This window comes from Somniosus microcephalus, chromosome 28, assembly GCF_052327205.1.
Source record: "Somniosus microcephalus isolate GS21.2 chromosome 28, FLI_Smic_1.0, whole genome shotgun sequence".
Classification (NCBI taxonomy): domain Eukaryota; kingdom Metazoa; phylum Chordata; class Chondrichthyes; order Squaliformes; family Somniosidae; genus Somniosus; species Somniosus microcephalus.
In genome coordinates, this window is record NC_141014.1 from 41,260,266 (window position 1) to 41,288,251 (window position 27,986).

Here is a 27,986-nt window from a genome sequence, read left to right on the forward strand (position 1 = left end):
TTTAAAATCTGTTCTGAATGTCCCGCCGCATTGAATGAAGACACAACATCGAGGTGCGACCCTCTCAGGGTCTGGCTGGTGGAGTCCCTGCTCCACAAACTGGCTTCTCCTCTGTGGAACCTCATTTCAAATCCAACCCAGTCTCCTCTCCCCGATCACTGGTTGTAAAATGACTTTGGCCATCCCAGCCCATTCCCTACTGGGCAAGGATCCACAGAGTAAAAATTACCCCATGTGGCAGGAAACAACAGGAGGACTGAGTACAGACTGAGAGAACAAACAGGGGCAACACAATCTGAGGGAACAAACAGGGGGCAACACAATCTGAGGGAACAAACAGGGGGCAACACAATCTGAGGGAACAAACAGGGGCAACACAGACTGAGGGAACAAACAGGGGCAACACAGACTGAGGGAACAAACAGGGGCAACACAGACTGAGGGAACAAACAGGGGCAACACAGACTGAGGGAACAAACAGGGGCAACACAGACTGAGGGAACAAACAGGGGCAACACAGTCTGAGGGAACAAACAGGGGCAACACAGACTGAGGGAGCAAACAGGGCAGTCTGGAAACTATCTGCCAATCCGATGCTGTGCTTTGCGCTAACTGATGTGACATCAGTGGGTACATTTCCTGGCTCCGGTTTCAGTCCGAGTTTACTAAGAGTCGCGACGTACCAGCCCCGCATCCACGACCAGCTCCCACGGTGAGTCTCAGCCATTGTGCAGCAATGCTTTATATCATCCCATTTCCCATAGCTGCGATCCGGTTAATATTAACCCAGAGAAACGGCAGGTATTTTTCAGTTTAGTGTTTCTCTCGGCTGCGATGCTTCCTGTTAGATTGTATCGTTGCTTCCTGTTACACGCAGTAACTGAGCTGTAGGGGACTAAACGTTCTCAAACCCTCTTCCTTTTACTCTGATCGGTGAAATGTTTTGCCCAAATCCGGCCGTCTCTCTCCGTGAGCGGAGAGTCTCTACGACATAACGGCACCAGGGGACTGGATTACAGGTCGCCACTTCCAAATAGCTCTTTGGTTGTCTCAAGGCGTTCTTCCTCTTGCCGGGATCCTGGGTGGGGGGTCTCGGGATGCCACCCAACTGCTCCCTCTGTCTATCTCTGGCTGCTCGAGTCCAGCCCCAAGGTGCGGTACAGAGCGGGTTGGTTTGTCCTCACCTGTGACAGGCTTTTACCCGCCCTCGAAGGGTGGCTCTCGATGAGCTGGGGTCCAGCCTGGTCTGAGCTGGGTGAACTGATCTCGGCTGGGGTTGAGTAGTTAGTTTTTTTCAAATTCATTTTCATTCTTGGGATGTGGGCGTCGCTGGCAAGACCGACATTTATTGCCCATCCCTCGTTGCCCCTTGAGAAGGTGGTGGTGCTACTGCCTCTTGAACCGCTGGTACAACCGAGTGCCTCGCTGGGCCACTTCAGAGGGGCAACTAAGAGTCAACCAGGTTGGTGTGGGATTGGAGTCACCTATAGGCCCAGACCGGGGAAGGACGGCAGGTTTCCTTCCCTGAAGGGACATCAGTGAACCCGTTGGGTTTATTACGACAATCCAACAGCTTCACGCTCACCTTTACTGAGCCCAGCTTTTTATTTCCAGGTGTTTTTTTTGCCCGTGGTGGGAATATAAACTCGGGTTCTCTGGACTATTAGCCCAGGCCTCTGGATTACTGGTCCAGTAACGTAACCGTTCCGGTGCCAAACACCCGTGATGGAGTAGATTTATTAACTGACGGCCCGGGTATAAACCTGGTGTCGAGGATTGGCCGCCAGTTAGAGAAATCAGAAACAAATAAATATCAGTTGTTTTGTTATAACCGGCAGCCAATTTGCGACACCAGTTATATCCCCGGGCAGTGAGGTGGAAAGCTCCCCCAGCGAGTACATTTATCAGTCTCCTTACCTTTTATTTTTTACAACTGAATTGAAATGTTCAAACTGCCTGTGGTGGGGTTTAAGTCCCATTCTCTGGGTTATTCATCCAGTTACAGAGCCAGGACTGCCCCGTACCCAATGTTGAAGCATTGCAATTAGCCTTGGGTTGGGGGGAGGGGGGAAATCAGCCAGATCACTGCTTGCAGTTGCTGGAAAAGCCTGAGTCAGGTCAGAAACAGGGTCGGACTTGGCCAGTGAAGGCCCCCATGGTCAAAGCGCCTGTCGGGACTCCCTATGTAACCTCACCCTGAGGGTTGTGACCACTTGCACGAGGTGCTGTATAGGCCGCTGGCACCAGTGGGAACTGAACCCCAGCCAGGGTCAGCCCCTGGAGAGAGGACGGGAGACAATTGGAAAAGAGATTGTCACTTCTCACCAGGGGGCCCCCTTTCTCCCCCTCCCCCCACCTGAGCACTTATGAAAACTATCGACGGCCTATTGCGGTTAAAGGCGCAGTCCACCCGAACCCTGCTCTAAGGTTCTGCAGACCTCCATTGAGCGAGTTCGGAGCAGAGAAGCGATTGTGTGCAACTGGCTTTTGTTGAGAATTACATTGAATTTACAGCACGGAAACAGGCCATTCGGCCCACCTGTTCCGTGCTGGCGTTTCTGCTCCACACGAGCCTCCTCCCACCCCTCTTCATCTGACCGTGTCAACATATACATCTAATCCTTTCTCCGCATGTACTTATCTCATTCACCCTGGACCTTGAACCTGCCCTCTGACCCTGCACTCAGGCCCTGCACTCTGACCCTGCGATCTGGGCCCTGCACTCTGACCCTGGACTCTGACCCTGCACTCTGGGGTGGGGAGAGAGGGAGGGGTGGGGGGAGAGGGAGGGGTGGGGGAGAGAGGGAGGGGTGGGGAGAGAGGGAGGGGTGGGGAGAGAGGGAGGGGTGGGGGAGTGGGAGGGGTGTGGAGAGAGGGAGGGGTGGGGGAGAGTGGGAGGGGTGGGGGAGAGTGGGAGGGGTGGGGGAGAGAGGGAGGGGTGGGGAGGGGGAGAGGGGGTGGGGAGAGAGGGAGGGGTGGGGAGAGAGGGAGGAGTGGGGGAGAGAGGGAGGGGTGGGGGAGAGAGGGAGGGGTGGGGAGAGAGGGAGGGGTGGGGGGAGAGGGAGGGGTGGGGGAGAGGGAGGGGTGGGGAGAGAGGGAGGGGTGGGGGAGAGGGAGGGGTGGGGGAGAGTGGGAGGGGTGGGGGAGAGAGGGAGGGGTGGGGAGGGGGAGAGGGGGTGGGGAGAGAGGGAGGGGTGGGGGAGAGGGAGGGGTGTGGAGAGAGGGAGGGGTGGGGGAGAGTGGGAGGGGTGGGGGAGAGTGGGAGGGGTGGGGGAGAGAGGGAGGGGTGGGGAGGGGGAGAGGGGGTGGGGAGAGAGGGAGGGGTGTGGAGAGAGGGAGGAGTGGGGGAGAGAGGGAGGGGTGGGGGAGAGAGGGAGGGGTGGGGGAGAGAGGGAGGGGTGGGGGGAGAGGGCGGGGTGGGGAGAGAGGGAGGGGTGGGGGGAGAGGGAGGGGTGGGGGAGAGAAGGAGGGGTGGGGAGAGAGGGAGGGGTGGGGGAGAGGGAGGGGTGGGGAGAGAGGGAGGGGTGGGGAGAGAGGGAGGGGTGGGGGAGAGTGGGAGGAGTGGGGGAGAGAGGGAGGGGTGGGGGAGAGAGGGAGGGGTGGGGGAGAGAGGAAGGGGTGGGGGGAGAGGGAGGGGTGGGGAGAGAGGGAGGGGTGGGGGAGAGGGAGGGGTGGGGAGAGAGGGAGGGGTGGGGGGAGAGGGAGGGGTGGGGAGAGAGGGAGGGGTGTGGGTAGAGAGGAAGGGGTGGGGGGAGAGGGAGGGGTGGGGGAGAGAGGGAGGGGTGGGGGAGAGAGGGAGGGGTGGGGGGAGAGAGGGAGGGGTGGGGGAGAGAGGAAGGGGTGGGGGAGAGGGAGGGGTGGGGAGAGAGGGAGGGATGGGGGGAGAGGGAGGGGTGGGGAGAGAGGGAGGGGTGGGGGGAGAGGGAGGGGTGGGGTGAGAGGGAGGGGTGGAGAGAGAGGGAGGGGTGGGGGAGAGTGGGAGGGGTGGGGGAGAGTGGGAGGGGTGGGGAGGGGGAGACGGGGTGGGTGAGAGAGGGAGAGGTGGGGAGAGAGGGAGGGGTGGGGGAGAGAGGGAGGGGTGGGGAGAGAGGGAGGGGTGGGGGAGAGAGGGAGGGGTGGGGGAGAGAGGGAGGGGTGGGGGAGAGAGGGAGGGGTGGGGGGGAGAGGGAGGGGTGGGGGGAGAGGGAGGGGTGGGGGGAGAGGGAGGAGTGGGGAGAGAGGGAGGGGTGGGGGAGAGAGGGAGGGGTGGGGAGAGAGGGAGGTGTGGGGGAGAGAGGGAGGGGTGGGGAGAGAGGGAGGGGTGGGGGAGAGAGGGAGGTGTGGGGGAGAGAGGGAGGGGTGGGGGAGAGAGGGAGGGGTGGGGGGAGAGGGAGGGGTGGGGAGAGAGGGAGGGGTGGGGGAGAGAGGGAGGGGTGGGGGGAGAGGGAGGGGTGGGGAGAGAGGGAGGGGTGTGGGAGAGAGGGAGGGGTGGGGGAGAGGGAGGGGTGAGGGGAGAGGGAGGGGTGGGGAGAGAGGGAGGGGTGGGGGAGAGAGGGAGGGGTGGGGGGAGAGGGAGGGGTGGGGAGCCACTTCCTGTTGAACCTGCAATCGAGCGGAGTTTGCTGGTCTGGCCCTGCACTCTGACCCTGCACTCTGACCCTGCACCTGGTCTGGGTGTCCTGCTGACCCGCAGTGGTGATGTTCAATGTCAGGATGTGCGAGGTCTGATCTCCCGACATCACCAGGCCTGCCCGCTACCAGTGCAACAGTAATATCAGAGAATGGAGCACAAATATCTCTCTCTGCAAAGAAAACTACATAAAAAAAACCCCTCTCCCCTGGGTAGACTTAGAACTCCCAGTTGTTGAACTCTCTGCATTCTCGTTCTTTACCCCAGTGGGTCCTATTTTTACTCGGTGTAAAACTTCGCCAGTGGAGGGATCTTCTTCAAGATATTTAAGCTGCTCACACAACAAGAGCTTGTATTTATAAAGTGCTTCACAGGAGCATTATCAGACAAAATTTGACACCGAGCCACATAAAGAGACATTAGAGCAGATGACCAAAAGCTTGGTCAAAGAGGTCGGTTTAAAGGAGCATCTTAAAGGAGGAGAGAGAGGCGGAGAGGTTTAGGGAGGGAATTCCAGAGCTCAGGGCCCAGGCAGCTGAAGGCACGGCCACCAATGGTGGAGCGATTAAAATTGTGGATGTGAAACAGGCCAGAATTGGAGGAAGGCAGAGATCTCGGGGGGTTGTGGGGCTGGAGGAGGTTGCAGAGATAGGGACACACCATGCCTAGTCCACTCTTACTCATAGCACAAAGTGCTCACTATTAACCCAGAATTCCGGTTTCTGCAAAAATATCACACTTTGTTGATCTGTAGGTTAGCCCGAGGCTGGATGGCGAACGCACGCTTCGTGTTTATTGTGGTTAGAAGATCACTTCCTCATTTGTAAGTCTTATCAAATCATGAGCCCAGGCCAGGACCTCAGAGTCTGCAACAGGAAAGGACTGACTTTCACAGGCAGCTCCATTTCTCAACCATTGCACAACCCAAGCTGCAGCTGTCCGTTGGACTTCCCTCAATCAACTTCAGCAACTTTAAGCATTGACAGCAAACGGGCTCTGAGAAGCTGAGCTCCAATTCAGCCTTGGGGTCCCTCAGGTAAAAACCCTTTACCTGACGAGGTTCCCCCTCCCTATTTGTTCATCGCCCATGAGCTGTCAGTCACAGTAAAACGGCTCAAGGCGCTTCACTGAGTCTGACACCGCGTCACGTAAGGAGATATTAGGACAGGCGACTAAAAACTTGGTCGAAGAGGTCAGTTTTAAGCAGTGTCTTAAAGGAGGAGAGAGAGGCGGAGAGGTTTAGGGAGGGAATTCCAGAGCTCGGGGCCCAGGCAGCTGAAGGCACGGCCGCCAATGGTGGAGCGATGGAAATCGGGGGATGCGCAAGAGGCCAGAATTGGAGGAGCGCAGAGATCCACTCTGCCTCCTGGGGGCAAAGCCCCTAATGATAGTCTGTATCTCCAGCACCAACAACCTGCATTTATATAGCGCCTTTAATGTAGGAAAATGGCCCAAGGCGCTATATAAATGCAGGTTGGTGCTGGAGATACAGACTACAAACCCTGGGATCACTGAATTTACCCTGGGATCACTGAATTTGCCCTGGGATCTCTGAATTTACCCTGGGATCTCTGAATTTACCCTGGGATCACTGAATTTGCCCTGGGATCTCTGAATTTACCCTGGGATCTCTGAATTTGCCCTGGGATCACTGAATTTGCCCTGTAGTCTCTGCCCTTTGAGGTAAAGCACTCCGCATTCAACAACCCTCTGTGTGTGTAAACAATTCTTTTCTCTTCCCCCCATCATCCCTCCGGCGCTAACCCTCAGGCTGTGCCCCTTGTTACTGATCTCAGTTGGGATGCTGTCACTGGCTTGAGACCCACTGCACTAGGTTAGTGCAACAATCAGCCAGGGTCCCCGTTCCCCCTTTGCATCCAGGAGTGAATCCTGATGGAACGTGCACGGGAAGGTTGAGCTCGTGTGGCATTGGACTCGGCTGCCCTGTCCCTGCCCCCACCCAGGTCGAATAGCCTGCTGTCACTCGCTGCATAAACTCACGCGCTAAGACTGGGACACTGGCACCAGTACTGGGACAGGAGGGAGCTGTTCTGTTGGGACGGACTCCACTTGGCCAGTGCTGGGACTAGAGTCCTGGCGAATCATATAACTAGGGCTGTAGAGAGGGCTTTAAACTAATTAGTGGGGGGGAGGTTTCTAGAGAGCAAATCATAGAAATGACAGCAGAGAAGGTCATAGACTTAGGTAGCAGTGGGGGAATTAAAAAACAGAATGTGTCAGGAAGGGACAGAAGGTATGGAGTAAAAAGTAAAGTACTAAAAAGGGAAAAAACAGGAACTAAGTGTTACAAAACATATTTGAAAGTTCTTTATCTGAATGCACGTAGCATTCGTAACAAAATGAATGAGTTAACGGCACAAATAATGACATATGGGTATGATCTTGTGGCCATTACAGAAACATGGCTGCAGGGTGACCATGACTGGGAATTAAACATACCAGGTTATTTAACAATCAGGAAGGACAGGCAGGAAGGGAGAGGAGGTGGGGTGGCTATGTTAATAAAGGAAGGAATCACTATAATACAGAGAAATGATATTGGGTCAAAGGAGCAGGATAGTGAAACAGTTTGGGTGGAGGTAAGGAATAATAAGGGGAAAAAAACACTAGTGGGTGTAGTCTATAGGCCTCCGAACAGTTGCAACTCTGTTGGACGGAGTATTAATCAGGAAATAGTTGAGGCTTGTAATAAGGGAACAGCTATAATTATGGGGGATTTTAATTATCATATTAACTGGACAAATCAAATTGGGCAGAGCAGCCTTGAGGAAGAGTTCATTGAGTGTATTAGGGATGGGTTTCTTGAGCAGTATGTAACTGAACCGACCAGGGGGCAAGCAACCTTAGATTTGGTCCTGTGTAATGAGACAGGATTAATTAAAAATGTCCTAGTAAAGGATCCCCTTGGAATGAGTGACCATAACATGGTTGAGTTCCATATTCAATTAGAGGGTGAGAAGGTTGGATCTCAAACAAGCGTGCTGAGCTTGAATAAAGGAGACTATGAAGGTATGAGAGCGGAATTAATTAGAGTGGACTGGGAAAATAGATTAAAGGGTAAGACGGTACATGACCAGTGGTGTACATTTAAGGAGTTATTTTACAACTTCCAAGAAAAATATATTCCACTGAGGAAAAAAGGGTGTAAAAGAAAAGATAGCCATCCGTGGCTAAGTAAAGTAATTAAGGATAGTATCCGACTAAAAACAAGGGCATATAAGGTAGCCAAATCTAGTGGGAGGATGGAAGATTGGGAAGTCTTTAAAAGACAGCAAAAAATAACAAAAAGATTGATTAAGAAAGGGAAGATAGATTATGAAAGTAAATTAGCAAAAAATATAAAAACAGACAGTAAAAGTTTCTATAGTTATATAAAAAGAAAAAGGGTGGCTAAAGTAAATGTTGGTCCCTTAGAGGATGAGACCGGGAAATTAATGGTGGGAAACATGGAGATGGCAAAAACACTGAACAATTATTTTGTATCAGTCTTTACAGTAGAGGACACTAAGAATATCCCAACACTGGACAAACAGGGGGCTCTAGGGGGGGAGGAACTAAATACAATTAAAATCACTAAGGAAGTGGTACTTGGTAAAATAATGGGACTCAAGGCGGATAAATCCCCTGGACCTGATGGCTTGCATCCCAGGGTCTTGAGGGAAGTAGCGGTAGGGATTGTGGATGCATTGGTAATAATTTTCCAAAACTCACTGGACTCAGCAAAGGTCCCGGCAGATTGGAAAACTGCTAATGTAACACCATTATTTAAAAAGGGTAGTAGGCAGAAGGCTGGAAACTATAGACCTGTTAGCCTAACATCTGTGGTTGGTAAAATGTTAGAGTCCATTATTAAGGAGACAGTAACGGGACATTTGGATAAACATAATTTAATAGGGCAAACTCAGCATGGTTTCATGAAGGGGAAGTCATGTTTAACAAATTTGCTTGAGTTTTTTGAGGAAGTAACATACAGGGTGGATAAAGGGGAACCAGTGGACGTAGTGTATTTAGACTTCCAAAAGGCATTTGACAAGGTGCCACACAAAAGATTATTGCTCAAGATAAAAAATCACGGGATGGGGGTAATATTCTGGCATGGGTGGAGGATTGGCTCTCTAACAGAAAGCAGAGAGTTGGGATAAATGGTTCGTTCTCAGATTGGCAACCAGTAACTAGTGGTGTTCCGCAGGGGTCAGTGCTGGGTCCCCAACTCTTTACAATTTACATTAACGATTTGGAGGAGGGGACCGAGTGTAACATATCCAAGTTTGCAGATGATACAAAGATGGGACGGAAAGTAGTGAGTGAGGAGGACATAAAAAACCTGCAAAGGGACATAGACAGGCTAAGTAAGTGGGCAGAGATTTGGCAGATGGAATACAATACTGGAAAGTGTGAGGTTATGCACTTTGGCAGGAAAAATCATAGAGCAAGTTATTATCTTAATGGCAAGAAACTGGAAAGTACTGTAGTACAAAGGGATCTGGGGGTCCTGGTGCACGAAACTCAAAAAGCTAGTATGCAGGTGCAGCAAGTGATCAAGAAGGCCAATGGAATGTTGGCTTTTATTGCTAGGGGGTTGGAATATAAAAACAGGGAGGTATTGCTGCAGTTGTACAAGGTATTGGTGAGGCCGCACCTGGAATACTGCATACAGTTTTGGTGTCCATACTTAAGAAAAGACATACTTGCTCTCGAGTCAGTACAAAGAAGGTTCACTCGGTTAATCCCGGGGATGAGGGGGTGGTCATATGAGGAGAGGCTGAGTAGATTGGGACTCTACTCATTGGAGTTCAGAAGAATGAGAGGCGATCTTATTGAAACATATAAGATTGTGAAGGGGCTTGATCGGGTGGATGCGGTGAGGATGTTCCCAATGATGGGTGAAACTAGAACTAGGGGGCATAATCTTAAAATAAGGGGCTGCTCATTCAAAACTGAGATGAGGAGAAACTTCTTCACTCAGAGGGTGGTAGGTTTGTGGAATTTGCTGCCCCAGAAAGCTGTGGAAGCTACATCATTAAATAAATTTAAAACAGAAATAGATAGTTTCCTAGAAGTAAAGGGAATAAAGGGTTACGGGGAGCGGGCAGGAAATTGGACATGAGTCTGGGTTCGGAATGGTCATGGCCCTGTGGGTAGTGGAGCGGGCCCAGGGGCCGTGTAGCCTTGTTCTGCTCCTACTGTGTTCTAATTCTGTTAGATTTCAGGAGATGGTTTTATTCCTGTTCCTGGCTGGGGTGGAGATCGCCTTTACAGAAGGTAAGTACTGTAGAAAATATAGGGACAGAGTGATCTCCTGGAAGAATTTCGATCGCCTAGATGGGTCGGAGAGGAATTTCCCAGATTTTTTTCTCCCAAATTGGCCATTGGGTCTTTATCTGGTTTTTCGCCTCTCCCGGGAGATCACATGGGTTCGGGTGGATGCAGAGTGATAGAAGATTTGAGGTTAGGATCAGATCAGCCATGATCTTATTGAATGGTGGAGCAGGCTCGAGGGGCCGATTGGCCTACTCCTGCTCCTATTTCTTATGTTCTTATGTTCTTAAGACAGCGGCGAGTGGTTGGGATCCTTGCAACCAAAGACTCCCTGAGGAATGGAGGGACGATGGGAAAAGGACAAGGGACGATTGCTTAGCATTCTCCTGGAATGATCCAACTCCATGTCTCATTCCTCAGGTACAATGACGGAGCAGGAGCACGATGAGAAACCAGTGGCTGATGAGGAGGAAGAGAAGGCATTAAACTACAAACCGCCGGCCCAGAAGTCGCTGGCCGAGATTGTGCAGTTGGACCAGGATGATGAGAGTCTGCTAAGGTACAAGAAGACCCTGCTGGGAGAGGAGCTTCCCCTGGTGGCAGGTCAGTGCAGCAAACCAACACCTGGCCAATTCTAACCTCAATAATTACTCAAGAACCCAGCTAGCAGGGCGGGGTCGGGGGCACACACTAAAAACTCGGCGTACGAAGGGAAGCCAGAAGGAACCTTTTCACACAAAGGGCAGTGGAATAAGTTACCAGGGAGGGATATTGAAGCAGACAGTGTAAATGGGGCAAGAGGGAATTGTGTGTGTTTCTGGAGACAGGCAGGATATGGGGAGAAGGTGGGTGGGTGGGGTTGAGGGATATGGGGAGAAGGTGGGTGGGTGGGGTTGAGGGATATGAGGAGAAGGTGGGTAGGTGGGGTTGAGGGATATGGGGAGAAGGTGGGTGGGTGGGGTTGAGGGATATGGGGAGAAGGTGGGTGGATGGGGTCAAGAGCTGTGGTTTATAAGGCTGTTGGATGGGATTGGCTGTCCAGTTTTCAAGTAAGGGCTTCAAACAATGACATCCTGATTCCTGTTCTAGATCCCAGTATACCCAATGTGAGTGTGACTCGAATGACCCTCGTCTGTGAGGAAGCACCAGAACCAATCACCATAGACCTCACCGGTAAGTTCTCCGTGGCATTTAACAAATCTCAGGAGTTGGGGCCTGTTCACACCAGTAGGGCATCGTGAAATATGATGTATGGCTGGTTATAAGAAAGCTCGCTGTGCCAACAGGATGTGGGGACACAGTGTAATATATCATAATTGGGGTGGTGCATGCCAACAGGATCTGGGCGAAGGCCAGAGTTCGAAAGGATAGTTGGGGCAGTGAGATGGATGCCTTGACCCATTCACAACCAGGAATGGCCAGCGATCAGAGGATCCCAATAACAAGGCACGCCATCCCTGCTGTCAATAAATAGTTTAATTGGACGAGGTTTAGATATAAATATCTGGCCTTGGTTAGTTGGCGGCCATGATTGTCAGTGCTACGATTGAAGAGTTTTGCGAAGTATAAACAGAGCATAAATTTGCATCTAATTTTGCTTCAACTCTGCTTAGTACCCTCCGACAGTACCTTGCTCTCTGCCTGAGTCACACACTCACCGTGCCACCGTTAACCAGTTGCTAGGAGATGCGTGAGATAATTAGTCCGCACCTCCTCCCTGCCATGAGATTCTGTAGGATTGGCCCAACATTACAAGGCACTGCGAATGAGGTGCCAACTATGGTTGGACATATTCCTGGGGGTTCCACCACCTGACTGCCCACCTCCAACCGCCCAATCCGGTCAAACAGCCGTTCCCCATCTCCAATATAACCAATAAACAAAAATATTCGAAGAAAATTAACAGAATACACAATTTCTCTAACACCCCAATGATATTCCCCCTTGCGGCCGTGTCCAGGAGAATAATCTTCAATTCCTGGAGATTCCGGGGCCAAACCTGAAGGGTTGCCGCCCCCTATCTGGCACTCCAATGCCCTGTACCCCTCCTCCCATTTAGTTCTTGTTAAAGTATTGGCAACTGAAATAGCGCCGAACACACTCACAGTGCGTCAGCACTCTGAGTATTTGAGAGCTGGAAGGCTGAGAACAAATGAGTCACACAACTATCACACAAGCATCGATTCCTTGCTGCAATTTATTATCGGGACAAATCTCTGGGCTGAAAATAACGTTCTGGAAGAGGGCTGGGGCGGGGAAATGTTACGTAGAATTTCCTAGTATTTATAGCACGGAAACAGGCCATTCGGCCCAACTGGTCTGTGCCGGTGTTTATGCTCCACTCGAGCCTCCTCCCACCCCTCTTCATTCCACCCCATTGAACGTAACCGGAAGGATTAAAAAAAAGAAGTATTTCTTTGGAGTAATGGAAAATAATGAGTAAATCTTGTGCCGAGGATTCTTAAATGAGAAGCATGTTATTAAAAAATGTAACTTTAGGTCTTTTTTGTATCGCGATAGCATCCATTAATTTCTAGGGTGTTACGGTGCAGGGCTAACGGAAATATAGGCGGAACGCACTGAAAATGGCCACCACCTCCGATTTTCTATGGAACAGACAGGTCAATTCATTCCGTAAAAGATTGAGCACAAAAATCTAGGCTGCCACTCCACTGCAATACTGAGGGAGTGCTGCACTGTTGGAGGGGCAGTACTGAGGGAGCGCCGCACTGTCGGAGGGGCAGTACTGAGGGAGCGCTGCACTGTCGGAGGGGCAGTACTGAGGGAGCGCTGGACTGTCGGAGGGGCAGTGCTGAGGGAGCGCTGGACTGTCGGAGGGGCAGTACTGAGTGAGCGCCGCACTGTCGGAGGGGCAGTACTGAGGGAGTGCTGCACTGTCGGAGGGTCGGTACTGAGGGAGTGCCGCACTGTCGGAGGGGCAGTACTGAGGGAGTGCCGCACTGTCGGAGGGGCAGTACTGAGGGAGCGCCGCACTGTCGGAGGAGCAGTACTGAGGGAGTGCCGCACTGTCAGAGGGGCAGTACCGAGGGAGCGCCGCACTGCCGGAGGGGCAGTACTGAGGGAGCGCTGGACTGTCGGAGGGGCAGTACTGAGGGAGTGCAGCACTGTCGGAGGTGCAGTACTGAGGGAGTGCCGCACTGTCGGAGGGGCAGTACTGAGGGAGTGCTGCACTGTCGGAGGGGCAGTACTGAGGGAGCGCCGTACTGTCGGAGGGGCAGTACTGAGGGAGTACCGCACTGTCGGAGGGGCAGTACTGAGGGAGCGCTGCACTGTCGGAGGGGCAGTACTGAGGGAGTGCTGCACTGTCGGAGGGGCAGTACTGAGGGAGCGCCGCACTGTCGGAGATGCCGTCTCTTGGATGAGACATTAAACCAAGGCCCCGTCTGCTCTCTCAGGTAGACATAAAAGATCCCATGGCACTATTTTGAAGAAGAGCAGGGGGAGTTCTCCCCAGTGGCCTGGGGCCAATATTTATCCCTCAACCAACATCACTAAAACAGATGATCCAGTCATTATCACATTGCTGTTTGTGGGAGCTTGCTGTGCACAAATTGGCTGCCACGTTTCCCACATTACAACAGTGACTCCACTTCAAAAAGTACTTAATTGGCTGTAAAGCGCTTTGGGACATCCTGAGGTCATGAAAGGCGCTATAGAAATGTGAGTCTTTCTTTCTTTCATAATATTTTACAACCTAACCAACAAAAGTGTCCTTCAGGCAAATACGCAGGCACCTCAGCAACCGTAGTGAAGTCCGCAGGCGTGGTTCTGGCACCAAACTCAGATAAATTGGGAACGTTGAATTAAAAAATTGTTATAATCCCGCCTCACAAGGGCTGCTGGTGTTTATTAATATTTCAAAACAGAAAGTTCATGTTCAAATATGGAGGAACGTTCTAAGATGTAGGCTGCTTGCTGCATCAGAACTGTGCAAACTGCACTCCCGCCCTGGGGCTGAAACCATCGCTCAGGAAGCTTGGCTCGGTGGTTTCGATGGTGACCCGCTGATAAGATCTTGCACGCTGACACCTGACAAATGTCCGGACTCAGCTTTTCGTTTCTCCCTTAAATGGGCTTTGTGGTGAACAGCTTGAGACGACCCGCCAGTACGTTGCACAGATCGCAGCTTTAAGCAACCAGTCTTTGCATCGCTGATTGAACCAATTAACATTTATAGAAACGCCCCATCCTTCTGCCTCAAAAAAAAATGTGAACTCCTCCCCCTGACTTTTGGTCTCTCTGAGGCCTCAGCATCGCCGCCGTGAGGCTGCACTGACCATCGGCCAAATACCTCCATTGCCAATGCCAATCCACTGACCAGGTGTGTCCTGGTCAGGTAACCATGTGCTTCCATGAGGTGCTTGCATCCAGGGGCAGCTCCTGTTGACCGTGTCTGGGACACTCGATGTCAGACAGCCCGTCGAGAACTTGTATTAGTAACTGCAGCAGGTTACTAGACTGCGCGCCTGTCCTAGTCTATAAAATCTCCCATTCCTCCCTATTCCCTGCAACCTCCCCCAGTCCTCACTCTTTACACCTTCTTCCCTTTCAGCTCTGGTCTGACTCCTCAGCCGTGGCTCAGTGGGTAGCACTCTCACCTCGAAGTCAGAAGGTTGTCTGTTCAAGTCCCACTCCAGAGACTTGAGCACAAAATCCAGGCTGACACTCCACTGCACTGTCGGAGGGGCAATACTGAGGGAGTGCCGCACTGTTGGAGGATCAGTACTGAGGGAGTGCTGCACTGTCAGAGGGGCAGTACTGAGGGAGCGTCATACTGTCGGAGAGTCGGTACTGAGGAAGCGCTGCACTGTCAGAGGGGCAGTACTGAGGGAGTGCTGCACTGTCGGAGGGACAGTACTGAGGAAGCGCTGCACTGTCGGAGGGGCAGTACTGAGGGAGTGCTGCACTGTCGGAGGGGCAGTACTGAGGGAGCGCCGCACTGTCGGAGGTTCAGTACTGAGGGAGCGCCGCACTGTCGGAGGGGCAGTACTGAGGGAGCGCCGCACTGTCGGAGGATCAGTACTGAGGGAGCGCTGCACGGTCGGAGGGGCAGTCTTTCGGATGAGACGTTAAACCGAGGCCCCGTCTGCCCTCTCGGGTGGATGTAAAAGATCCCATGGCACCATTTCGAAGAGCAGGGGGAGTTCTCCCCGGTGTCCTGGGGCCAATATTTATCCCTCAACCAACATCACTAAAACAGATGATCTGGTCATTATCACATTGCTGTTTGTGGGAGCTTGCTGTGCACAAATTGGCTGCTGCGTTTCCCACATTACAACAGTGATTACACTTCAAAAAGCACTTCATTGGCTGTAAAGCGCTTTGGGATGTCCTGAGGTTGTGAAAGGCGCTATAGAAATGCAAGTCTTCCTTTCCATTTGTTCTCCGTTGCCCCTGATTCTGACATTGTTCTACTTTCAACAGGTGACCTCAAGGCTCTGAAGAACAATAAGATTGTGCTGAAGGAAGGCGTGTCCTACAAAGTGAAAATACACTTCAAAGTCAGTCTCACATTCTTATATTTCCTTTTTCTATTTGTCACCAAGTTGTTCTGGTTCAGTTATCTAGACACATCTCCCCCTCATCGCCACGAGCCCCTCCTCTACACCTTGCCCATTCCTGAATTGGATAGTTTCTGCCGTTTGGTGGAAGATTTTGTCGGAGCGAATCTTGCTCCTGTTTTGGTACCAAGGCAGAGGGTGAAAATCTCCATGCTTTGAGGCATTAGCTCTTTGTGTGTACCAGTGTGTAGAGCGATGGTTTCGGGATTAAATCACTGACTGTACAACAGCTGGGTGTCTATCTGTGCATTCACAAAATCCTGTTTACATAGGAAGAGTAGGAGGCCATTCAGCCCCATCGAGCCTGCTCCGTCATTCAATGAGATCATGGCTGATCTGTATCTTAACTCCATCCACCCGTCTTGGTTCCGAATCCCTTAATACCCTTACCCAATGTAAATCATAGAAACATAGAAGATAGGAGCAGGAGTAGGCCATTCGGCCCTTCGAGCCTGCTCCGCCATTCAACGAGATCATGGCTGATCATCCAAACCCTAACACCCGGTCCCTACACCGACAGCCATCCCACCCAAGCCCTATCTCCGTAACCCCACGTATTTAATCCCCCCTAACACTAAGGGTCAATTTTTTATCATGGCCAATCAACCTAACCCGCACATCTTTGGACTGTGGGAGGAAACCGGAGCACCCGGAGGAAACCCACGCAAACACGGGGAGAATGTGCAAACTCCACACAGACAGTCACCCGAGGCTGGATTTGAACCCGGGTCCCTGGCGCTGTGAGGCAACAGTGCTAACCACTATGACTATTCTATCTCTAGCTAAATCTATCAATCTCAGCTTTTTGGGGGAGTGAGTTCCCGATTCCCACTGCCCTTTGTGTGAAGAAGTGCTTCCTGACATCACCCCGAACGGCCTGGCTCTAATTTTAAGGTATCCACAGCAAATGCCAGTCACATTTGTGAGCTGGGACTATCACAAAGATCAAGTCTGAGAAGTTAAAATGTCGAGTGATTTTTGGTCTCTGTCTTGTTGACCTGGTTAATTCCGAGGTTTGACTGTTTTCACACAGCCACATATTTTTGGGGCTGTTTCAGTTTGTACATATTTACCCGTAAATTTCCAGCCATGGCAGGGCCAGAAGGGGCGTGAATGTGCGACTGGAAGCTTTTCCACACACGCTATGTGTGGTCTGCTCGGGTTTATAAACGAACTCCCTGAGATCCAACACTCTCGCCAATCTCAGTGGAGCAGCGATGATGCTAAATATCGGAAACAGCGTTGGCCAAAGTCGACAAGGTTCAGTTCATCTGTGATAGGATCTTTCCTGCCTTAAAGAGGCATTGTCAGGAAACTATGGGTGGAAAGCTTAACATTCTAATATATAAAGCAGGGTTAATTTGTGACTAGCGCAGGTTAATGGCAGTTTTTTAATATTCATTCATGGGATGTGGGCGTCGCTGGCAAGGCCCATCCCTAATTGCCCCTCGAGAAGGTGGTGGTGAGCTGCCTTCTTGAACTGCTGCAGTCCGTGTGGTGAAGGTGCTCCCAGTGCTGTTAGGGAGGGAGTTCCAGGATTTTGACCCAGCGACGATGAAGGAACGGCCGATATATTTCCAAATCGGGATGGTGTGTGACTGGGAGGGGAACTTGGAGGTGGTGATGTTCCCATGCGCCTGCTGCCCTTGTCCTTCTAGGTGGAAGAGGGTCCATAGATCTGTGTGTATTTTCACTAAAATCATGTTTTGAAAAGGACAGTTTCCCTATAAACTAAGTAACTTTCCTCAACTATTCCCTTACCAAAGGGAGAAGACAATTCTACACCCAGAGTCCAAACAATCCTCCGAGTTGGTTCACTTTTAATTCTGATTTTAATCTCAACTTCCCTGGGAGTGTTTGATGGGACAGTGTAGAGGGAGCTTTACTCTGTATCTAACCCATGCTGTACCTGCCCTGGAAATGTTTGATGGGACAGTGTAGAGGGAGCTTTACTCTGTATCTAACCCGTGCTGTACCTGCCCTGGGAGTGTTTGATGGGACAGTGTAGAGGGAGTTTTACTCTGTATCTAACCCGTGCTGTACCTGCACTGGGAGTGTTTGATGGGACAGTGTAGAGGGAGCTTTACTCTGTATCTAACCCTTGCTGTACCTGCCCTGGGAGTGTTTGATGGGACAGTGTAGAGGGAGTGTTACTCTGTATCTAACCCGTGCTGTACCTGCCCTGGGAGTGTTTGATGGGACAGTGTAGAGGGAGCTTTACTCTGTGTCTAACCCGTGCTGTACCTGCGCTGGGAGTGTTTGATGGGACAGTGTAGAGGGAGCTTTACTCTGTATCTAACCCATGCTGTACCTGCCCTGGGAGTGTTTGATGGGACAGTGTAGAGGGAGCTTTACTCTGTATCTAACCCGTGCTGTACCTGCCCTGGGAGTGTTTGATTGATAGGACAGTGTAAAGGGAGCTTTACCCTGTATCTAACCCATGCTGTACCTGCCCTGGGAGTGTTTGATGGGACAGGGTAGAGGGAGCTTTACTCTGTATCTAACCCATGCTGTACCTGCCCTGGGAGTGTTTGATGGGACAGTGTAGAGGGAGTTTTACTCTGTATCTAACCCGTGCTGTACCTGCACTGGGAGTGTTTGATGGGACAGTGTAGAGGGAGCTTTACTCTGTATCTAACCCGTGCTGTACCTGCCCTGGGAGTGTTTGATGGGACAGTGTAGAGGGAGTTTTACTCTGTATCTAACCCGTGCTGTACCTGCCCTGGGAGTGTTTGATGGGACAGTGTAGAGGGAGCTTTACTCTGTGTCTAACCCGTGCTGTACCTGCGCTGGGAGTGTTTGATGGGACAGTGTAGAGGGAGCTTTACTCTGTATCTAACCCGTGCTGTACCTGCCCTGGGAGTGTTTGATGGGACAGTGTAGAGGGAGCTTTACTCTGTATCTAACCCGTGCTGTACCTGCGCTGGGAGTGTTTGATGGGACAGTGTAGAGGGAGCTTTACTCTGTATCTAACCCGTGCTGTACCTGCCCTGGGAGTGTTTGGTGGGACAGTGTAGAGGGAGCTTTACTCTGTATCTAGCCCGTGCTGTACCTGCCCTGGGAGTGTTTGATGGGACAGTGTAGAGGGAGCTTTACTCTGTATCTAACCCGTGCTGTACCTGCCCTGGGAGTGTTTGATGGGACAGTGTAGAGGGAGCTTTACTCTGTATCTAACCCGTGCTGTACCTGCCCTGGGAGTGTTTGATGGGACAGTGTAGAGGGAGCTTTACTCTGTATCTAACCCGTGCTGTACCTGCCCTGGGAGTGTTTGATGGGACAGTGTAGAGGGAGCTTTACTCTGTATCTAACTCGTGCTGTACCTACCCTGGGAGTGTTTGATGGGACAGTGTAGAGGGAGCTTTACTCTGTATCTACCCCGTGTGCTCCCTGCCCTGGGAGTGTTTGATGATGACACTGAGCGACAGAGATGGAAATGTTCAACATTCCAGCACTAAAGTCCCTCACCTCAACATTCATTGAAAAAAGAGGAATCGAAACTGAAAGAAGCGATCTCTGGGTTGAATTCACCCTCCAGACCCCAGCAGGCAGTGACTCAGCATTCTCCCTGCCTGAGGTAAACTTTATTCTGTGAATGGTTTGACTTACGTCAGTGAGAACTAAAACCGGTTTCTTTGTGCAGGTAAACAAAGAAATAGTTTCGGGATTGAAGTATGTAGCGCACACCTACAGGAAGGGAATAAAAGGTAAGGAGACTGATAAATGTACTCGCTGGGGGAGCTTTCCACCTCACTGCCCGGGGATATAACTGGTGTCGCAGATTGGCTGCCGGTTATAACAAAACAACTGATATTTATTTGTTTCTGATTTCTCTAACTGGCGGCCAATCCTCGACACCAGGTTTATACCCGGGCCGTCAGTTAATAAATCTACTCCATCTCGTGTGTTCGGCACCAGAACGGTTACGTTACTGGACCAGTAATCCAGAGGCCTGGGCTAATAGTCCAGAGGACCCGAGTTCATATTCCCACCACGGGCAAAAAAAAACACCTGGAAATAAAAAGCTGGGATCAGTGAAAGTGAGCGTGAAGCTGTCGGATTGTCGTAATAAACCCAACGGGTTCACTGATGCCCTTTAGGGAAGGAGACCTGCCGTCCTTACCCGGTCTGGGCCTGTGGGTGACTCCAGTCCCACACCAACGTGGTTGACTCTTTAACTGCCCTCTGAAGTTGCCCAGCGAGCCCCTCAGTAACATCACTTCAAGAAGGAGGCCCAGCACCAGCTCCTCAGGGCAGCGAGGGATGGAGGCAATGACCTAATCTCGACAGCACTGGAGCTGAGACCCAGATCCGACTGTGCCTGCCTGTTGTGTCTGTTGAAAAAGAGCAAGTTAATGCACTGGGGGTGGGCGGTGACCAAAGTGACGAGCTTTTGATTCAAACTGGAGGCGAATCAACTCCAATTTATCCTGTGGCTCCTGGGGTCATAAATATCAGAGGGGCAGTACTGAGGGAGTGCCGCACTGTCGGAGGGGCAGTACTGAGGGAGCGCCGCACTGTCTGAGGGGCAGTACTGAGGGAGTGCCGCACTGTCAGAGGGGCAGTACTGAGGGAGCGCCGCACTGTCTGAGGGGCAGTACTGAGGGAGTGCTGCACTGTCGGAGGGGCAGTACTGAGGGAGCGCCGCACTGTCTGAGGGGCAGTACTGAGGGAGTGCTGCACTGTCGGAGGGGCAGTACTGAGGGAGTGCCGCACTGTCTGAGGGGCAGTACTGAGGGAGTGCTGCACTGTCGGAGGGGCGGTACTGAGGGAGAGCCGCACTGTCGGAGGGGCAGTACTGAGGGAGCGCCGCACTGTTGGAGGGGCAGTACTGAGGGAGCGCCGCACTGTCGGAGGGGCAGTACTGAGGGAGCGCTGCACTGTCGGAGGGGCAGTACTGAGAGAGCGCCGCACTGTCGGAGGGGCAGTACTGAGGGAGCGCCGCACTGTCGGAGGTGCTGTCTTTCAGATGAGACTTTAAACCTGTCTGTGCTCTCAGAAGAACAGAAGAGTTCTCCTCGGTGCCCTGGGGCCAATATTTATCCCCTAACAGATGATCTGGCCATTATCACATTGCTGTGTGTGGGAGCTTGCTCTGCACAAATTGGCTGTCATGTTTACTGCATTACAACAGTGACTACACTTCAAAAAGTACCTCGAAACATAGAATGGTTACAGCACAGAAGGAGGCCCTTCGGCCCGTCGAGCCCGTGCCGGCTCTCTACAAGAGCACTTCAGCTAGTCCCGCTCCCCCGCCCTTTCCCCGTAGCCCTGCAAATTCTTCTCCTTCAGGTACTTATCAAATTCCCTTTTGAAAGCCATGATTGAGTCTGCCTCCACCACCCTTTCAGGCAGTGCATTCCAGATCATAACCAGTCACTGCTTAAATAAGTTTTTTCTTACGTCGCCTTTGGTTCTTCTGCCAATCACCTTAAATCTGTGTCCTCTGGTTGTCGACACTTCCGCCAATGGGAACAGTTTCTCTCTATCTACTCTGTCCAGAACACCTCATGATTTTGAACACATCTGTCAAATCTCCTCTCAACCTTCTCTGCTCTAAGGAGAATAACCCCAGCTTAAGAACATAAGAAATAGGAGCAGAAGTAGGCCATTCGGCCCTTCGAGCCTTCTCCACCATTCAATAAGACCATGGCCGATCTTCTACCTGAACTCCACCTTCCTGCATTATCCCCATATCCCTTAATTCCCCAAAAATTATCGACCTCGGTTTTGAATATACTCAACGACTGAGCCTCCACAGCCCTCTGGGGCAGAGAATTCCAAAGATTCACCGCCGTCTGAGTGAAGTAAGTTCTCCTCATCTCAGTCCTAAATGGCCGACCCCTTATTCTGTGACTGTGACCCCTGGTTCTAGACTCCCCAGCCAGGGGAAACATTTTCTCAGCATTAACCCTGTCAAGCCCCTTAAGTATTTTATATGTTTCAATTAGATCACCTCTCATTGTTCTAAACTCTAAGCTTCTCCAGTCTATCCATGTAACTGAAGTCCCTCATCCCTGGAATCATTCTTGTGAATCTTTTCTGCACCCTCTCCAGAGCCTTCACATCCTTCCTAAAGTGCGGTGCCCAGAATTGGACACAGTACTCCAGTTGGGGCCGAACCAGTGTTTTATAAAGGTTCATCATAATTTCCACACTTTTGTACTCTATTCCTCTGTTCATGAAGCCCAGGATCCCGTAAGATTTTCTAAACTGCTTTCTCAACCTGCCCTGCCACCTTCAATGATTTGTGCACATATACCCCCAGGTCTCTCTGTCCGTGCACCCCCTTTAGGATTGTACCATTTAGTTTATATCGCCTCTCCTCATTCTTTCTACCAGAATGTATCACTTCACACTTTTCTGCGTTAAATTTCATCTGCCACGTGTCCGCCCATTCCACCAGCCTGTCTATGTCCTCCTGAAGTCTATCACTATCCTCCTCACTGTTCACTATACTTCCAAGTTTTGTGTCATCTGCAAATTTTGAAATTGTGCCCTGTACACCCAAGGCCAAGTCATTAATATATATCAAGAAAAGCAGTGGTCCTAGAACTGACCCCTGGGGAACACCACTGTATACCTTCCTCCAGTCCGGTAAACAACCGTTCACCTCTACTCCAAAAGCAAAATACTGTGGATGCTGGAAATCTGAAATAAAAACAGAAAATGCTGGAAATACTCAGCAGGTCAGGCAGCATCTATAGAGAGAGAAACAGAGTTAACATTTCAGGTCAATGACCTTCGTCAGAGTTCTGTCATACGTCCCCTTTTGCTGCTTCATCTTACTCTCTATCTCTTTCATCATCCAGGGAGCTCTGGCTTTAGTTGCCCTACCTTTGTCCCCAGTGGGAATGTACCTCGACTGTACCCAAACCATCTCCTCTTTAAAGGCAGCCCATCGTTCAATTACAGTTTTGCCTGCCAATCTTTGATTCCAGTTTACCCAGGCTAAATCCATTCTCATCCCACTGAAATTTGCTTTCCTGCAATTAAGTATTTTTACGCTAGCTTGCTCCCAGTCCTTTTCCACAGCTAATCTAAACCTTATGATATTATGATCACTGTTCCCTAAATGTTCCCCTACTGACACTTGCTCCACTTGACCCACCTCATTCCCCAGAACCAGATCCAGCAATGCCTCCTTCCTCGTTGGGCCGGAAACATACCGATCAAGAAAGTTCTCCTGAACACACTTCAGAAATTCTTCCCCCTCTCTGCCCTTTACACTATGACTATCGCAGCCTATATTAGGATAGTTGAAGTCCCCCATTATCACTACTCTATAGTTCTTGCATCTCTCTGTAATTTCTCTGTAATTTGCTCCTCCATATCTTTCCCACTATTTGGTGGTCTATAGAATACACCTAGTAGTGTAATGGCACCTCGATTATTTCTTAACTCTAGCCATATAGATTCTGACTTTGACCCCTCCAGGACATCATCTCTCTCCAGCACTGTAACATTCTCCTTAACCGAGTTCGTGTCCACATCGGAGGATGCACCGGAGGGTCTCGCCGCTCACGGGACCTACACATCAAATCATCCTTCACCGACGATGACAAGCATGACCACCTGACCTGGGAGTGGCTGCCAAAACAACTCCTTAATTTCCTTCCCTATCTTTCCTGAACACCTCATATCCAGGAACATTTAATACCCAATCCTGGTATTTCTTGAGCCAGGTCTCCGTTATCGCCACGACATCATATTCCCATGTGGCTATTTGTGCCTGCAGCTCACTTACCTTGTTTACTACGCTTCGTGCGTTCACACACGTACACCGTAAACCCACCTTAGACCATCCTGTGTTCTCACTTAGTCTGACCCCACCTAATACCTTACTATTTCTTGCTTTAGTGCTCTCCGTCTCTCCCAATCCCTTGTTTCTCCTTTCTAATGCTACCTCCTGGTGCCCATCCTCCTGCCAACTTAGTTTAAACCCCCCCCCAACAGCACTAGTGAACCTCCCCGTGGGGATACTTCGTTGGCTGTAAGGCGCTTTGGGACTTCCTGAGGCTGTGAGAGGCGCTGTAGAAATGTAAGTTTATCTCTGTTATCTCCTCTTTCTCCAAACAGTGGAAAAAAACGTGTTCATGGTGGGGAGCTACGGGCCCCGTGCTGAGGAGTACGAGTTTGTGTCCTCATCGGAGGATGCACCGAAGGGTCTGGCCGCTCGCGGGACCTACACCGTCAAATCATCCTTCACCGACGACGACAAGCATGACCACCTGACCTGGGAGTGGCTCTTGAGTCTGAAGAAAGAATGGAAGGAGTAAACCCGAGCAGGAGGAGGAGGTTACAGCGAGCGCTGCCTGCAGCCCCCTTATAGCCCACCTTGCCTCCCGCCAAAGCCCGCTCAGCTGAGCTCTCGAATCAAATAGCTGGACCGCCCAGATCACAGCCCGCGAGCCATCAAAGTCAATGGGACGTCCCGCCGTGTAGGATGAGGAATGGTCACACGTTGGGGAAGAGTTGGAAAAGGAACACTGGTTCTGTTGGGTGGAATATTGCTGGGAATCAGATTCATTTGTCCTAATGTGTAATATTTACAACAGGAGTCAGGAACCTCTGCTTGAACAGTGTTCTTATGGTTTACTTGTCCATTTAAAGGTTTCCTATATATCACACATTACACATCCCACACCATATATCACACATTACACATCCCACACCATATATCACACATTACACACCCCACACCATATATCACACATTACACATCCCACACCATATATCACACATTCCACATTCCACACCATATATCACACATTCCACATTCCACACCATATATCACACATTACACATTCCACACCATATATCACACATTACACATTCCACACCATATATCACACATTACACATTCCACACCATATATCACACATTACACATTCCACACCATATATCACACATTACACATCCCACACCATATATCACACATTACACATTCCACACATATATCACACCTTACACATTCCACACCATATATCACACATTACACATTCCACACCATATATCACACATTACACATTCCACACCATATATCACACATTACACATCCCACACCATATATCACACATTACACATTCCACACCATATATCACACATTACACATCCCACACCATATATCACACATTACACATCCCACACCATATATCACACATTACACATTCCACACCATATATCACACATTACACATCCCACACCATATATCACACATTACACATTCCACACCATATATCACACATTACACATCCCACACCATATATCACACCTTACACATTCCACACCATATATCACACATTACACATTCCACACCATATATCACACATTACACATCCCACACCATATATCACACATTACACATCCCACACCATATATCACACCTTACACATTCCACACCATATATCACACATTACACATTCCACACCATATATCACACATTACACATTCCACACCATATATCACACCTTACACATTCCACACCATATATCACACATTACACATTCCACACCATATATCACACATTACACATCCCACACCATATATCACACATTACACATCCCACACCACATATCACACATTACACATTCCACACCATATATCACACATTAAACATTCCACACCATATATCACACATTACACATCCCACACCATATATCACACCTTACACATTCCACACCACATATCACACATTCCACATTCCACACCATATATCACACATTACACATTCCACACCATATATCACACACTACACATTCCACACCATATATTACACATCCCACACCATATATCACACGTTACACATTCCACACCATATATCACACATTACACATCCCACACCATATATCACACATTACACATTCCACACCATATATCACACATTACACATCCCACACCACATATTACACATTATATAATCCCACACCATATATCACACGTTACACATTCCACACCATATATCACACATTACACATTCCACACCATATATCACACGTTACACATTCCACACCATATATCACACATTACACATCCCACACCACATATTACACATTATATAATCCCACACCATATATCACACATTACACATTCCACACCATATATCACACATTACACATTCCACACCATATATCACACGTTACACATTCCACACCATATATCACACATTACACATCCCACACCATATATCACACATTACACATCCCACACCATATATCACACGTTACACATTCCACACCATATATCACACATTACACATCCCACACCATATATCATACATTCAACACCATATATCACACATTACACACCCCACACCATATATCACATATTATACATCCCTATGCATCATCCTTGTCCATATCAGTGGTTCAGCTCCCACACGCTGAACGCTGTACTGGCCTGTCCCACACAGGCTCCCAGCCACAGCCCACTCCTCCTGTAATCCACGCTGTTTCCCGACTCCAGCGGTTATCAAACCACTTTCTCTTTCTATGGGGCTGAATTTCCTCACAGTTTCTCCCGTTCCGTCACCGTTACCTTTTTGATGGAAATTAGGCAAAATCTCCTCATAAACAGGATTCCCGCCAATCTTCCGCCAAAGTTATGATGGTGGAGCGGGAGGAGGAAGCGAGGAAATTCACCTCTATGTGTCTCCTTTCTCTCTCTCTGCCTTTTCTCTCTCTCCTCCTCTCTCTCCCTCCCTTCTCTCTGCCCCCGCTCGTTCTCTCTCTCCCTCCCTTCTCTCTGCCCCCACTCGTTCTCTCTCTCCCTCCCTTCTCTCTGCCCCCACTCGTTCTCTCTCTCCCTCCCTTCTCTCTGCCCCACTCATTCTCTCTCTCCCTCCATTCTCTCTGCCCCCACTCATTCTCTCTCTCCCTCCCTTCTCTCTGCCTCCACTCGTTCTCTCTCTCCCTCCCTTCTCTCTGCCCCACTCGTTCTCTCTCTCCCTCCCTTCTCTCTGCCCCCACTCGTTCTCTCTCTCCCTCCCTTCTCTCTGCCCCCACTCGTTCTCTCTCTCCCTCCCTTCTCTCTGCCCCCACTCATTCTCTCTCTCCCTCCCTTCTCTCTGCCCCCACTCATTCTCTCTCTCTCCCTTCTCTCTGCCCCCACTCGTTCTCTCTCTCCCTCCCTTCTCTCTGCCCCCACTCATTCTCTCTCTCTCTCCCTTCTCTCTGCCCTCTCTATCTCGCCCTCTCTCGTGCTCCCTCCACCCTGTGTTCCAGCACCTTGTCCTGTAAAGTGATCTCAGTAACAGAGCCCAGCTCGTGCAATCGAGGCTTCGATGATGTGATCGCGATGACACCGCACAACAGTAACAGACTCTGTCACAATCTCATGTTGTAACAATGGCCTCTCAACTCTAAAGTGCAGCTTGTGGCTGACCGCTGCATTGTAAATTGCAAGTGTTCTTCGCCGCTCACACTGCCACCGTCCAGCTACTGGGACGGCTCTGCGCTCTACTATCTGATGTAATGTTTTTCCAATAAATTAGTTAACCATTTCTTTATCTCTTTCAGGGTGTTGCTTTTAATCCTTTTATTAATCAGGTGCGAATGCTGTTTGCATCTTTCAAATAAAGATGTCGAGGCCTTGGGGAGGGTGCGGAGAAGGTTTACTAGAATGGGACCGGGGATGAGGGACTTCAGTGATGTGGAGAGACTGGAGAACCTGGGATTGTTCTCCTTAGAGCAGAGACGGTTAAGGGGTGATGTGTTCAAAATCATGAGGGGTTTTGATGGAGTAAATAAGGAGAAACTGTTTCCAGTGGCAGGAGGGTCGGTAACCAGAGGACACAGATTTAAGGTGATTGGCAAAAGAACCAGAGGGGAGATGAGGAGAATTTTTTTTACGCAGCGAGTTGTTGTGATCTGGAACGCGCTGCCTGAAAGGGCGGTGGAAGCAGATTCAATCGTAACTTTCAAAAGGGAATTGGATAAATACTTGTAAAGGAAACATTTGCCGGCCTGTGGGGAAAGAGCAGGGAGGAGTGGGACTAATTGGAGAGCTCGACCAAAGAGCCGGCACAGGAACGATGGGCTGAATGGCCTCCTGCGGTGCTGTAAGATTCGATGATTCTAAATGTTTTTACAGTAAATTGCTAACTTTAAAATAAATAATCAACCAAACTATGGCTTGATGGTTAATGCAGCCCACACTGAGGGATCCCTCAACCTGGACCAGGACCAGGAGCAGAACTGGACCTGGATCAGGACCTGGATCAGGAGCTGGATCAGGAGCTGGATCAGGACCGGGATCAGGAGCTGGATCAGGAGCTGGATCAGGAGCTGGATCAGGACCGGGATCAGGAGCTGGATCAGGACCGGGATCAGGAGCTGGATCAGGACCTGGATCGGGACCTGGATCGGGAGCTGGATCAGGACCTGGATCAGGACCTGGATCGGGAGCTGGATCAGGACCTGGATCAGGACATGGACCTGGAGCTGGATCAGGAGCTGGATCAGGAGCTGGATCAGGAGCTGGATCAGGAGCTGGATCAGGAGCTGGATCAGGAGCTGGAT

The 27,986-nt window shown here is 50.4% G+C and overlaps 1 protein-coding gene across 1 annotated transcript; it reads left to right on the top strand.

Annotated features, from left to right (window-relative positions):
• The first annotated feature begins 628 nt into the window (after positions 1–628).
• On the top strand, positions 629–26,968 carry LOC147099657 (rho GDP-dissociation inhibitor 2-like). The gene is made up of 6 exons (XM_085969013.1): positions 629–712; positions 10,310–10,492; positions 10,979–11,062; positions 15,335–15,411; positions 19,112–19,175; positions 23,548–26,968. The coding sequence occupies exons 2-6, from the start codon at positions 10,315–10,317 to the stop codon at positions 23,745–23,747; spliced, it is 603 nt and encodes a 200-aa protein (XP_085825139.1). The 5' UTR covers positions 629–712; positions 10,310–10,314; the 3' UTR covers positions 23,748–26,968.
• Positions 26,969–27,986: the final 1,018 nt, after the last annotated feature.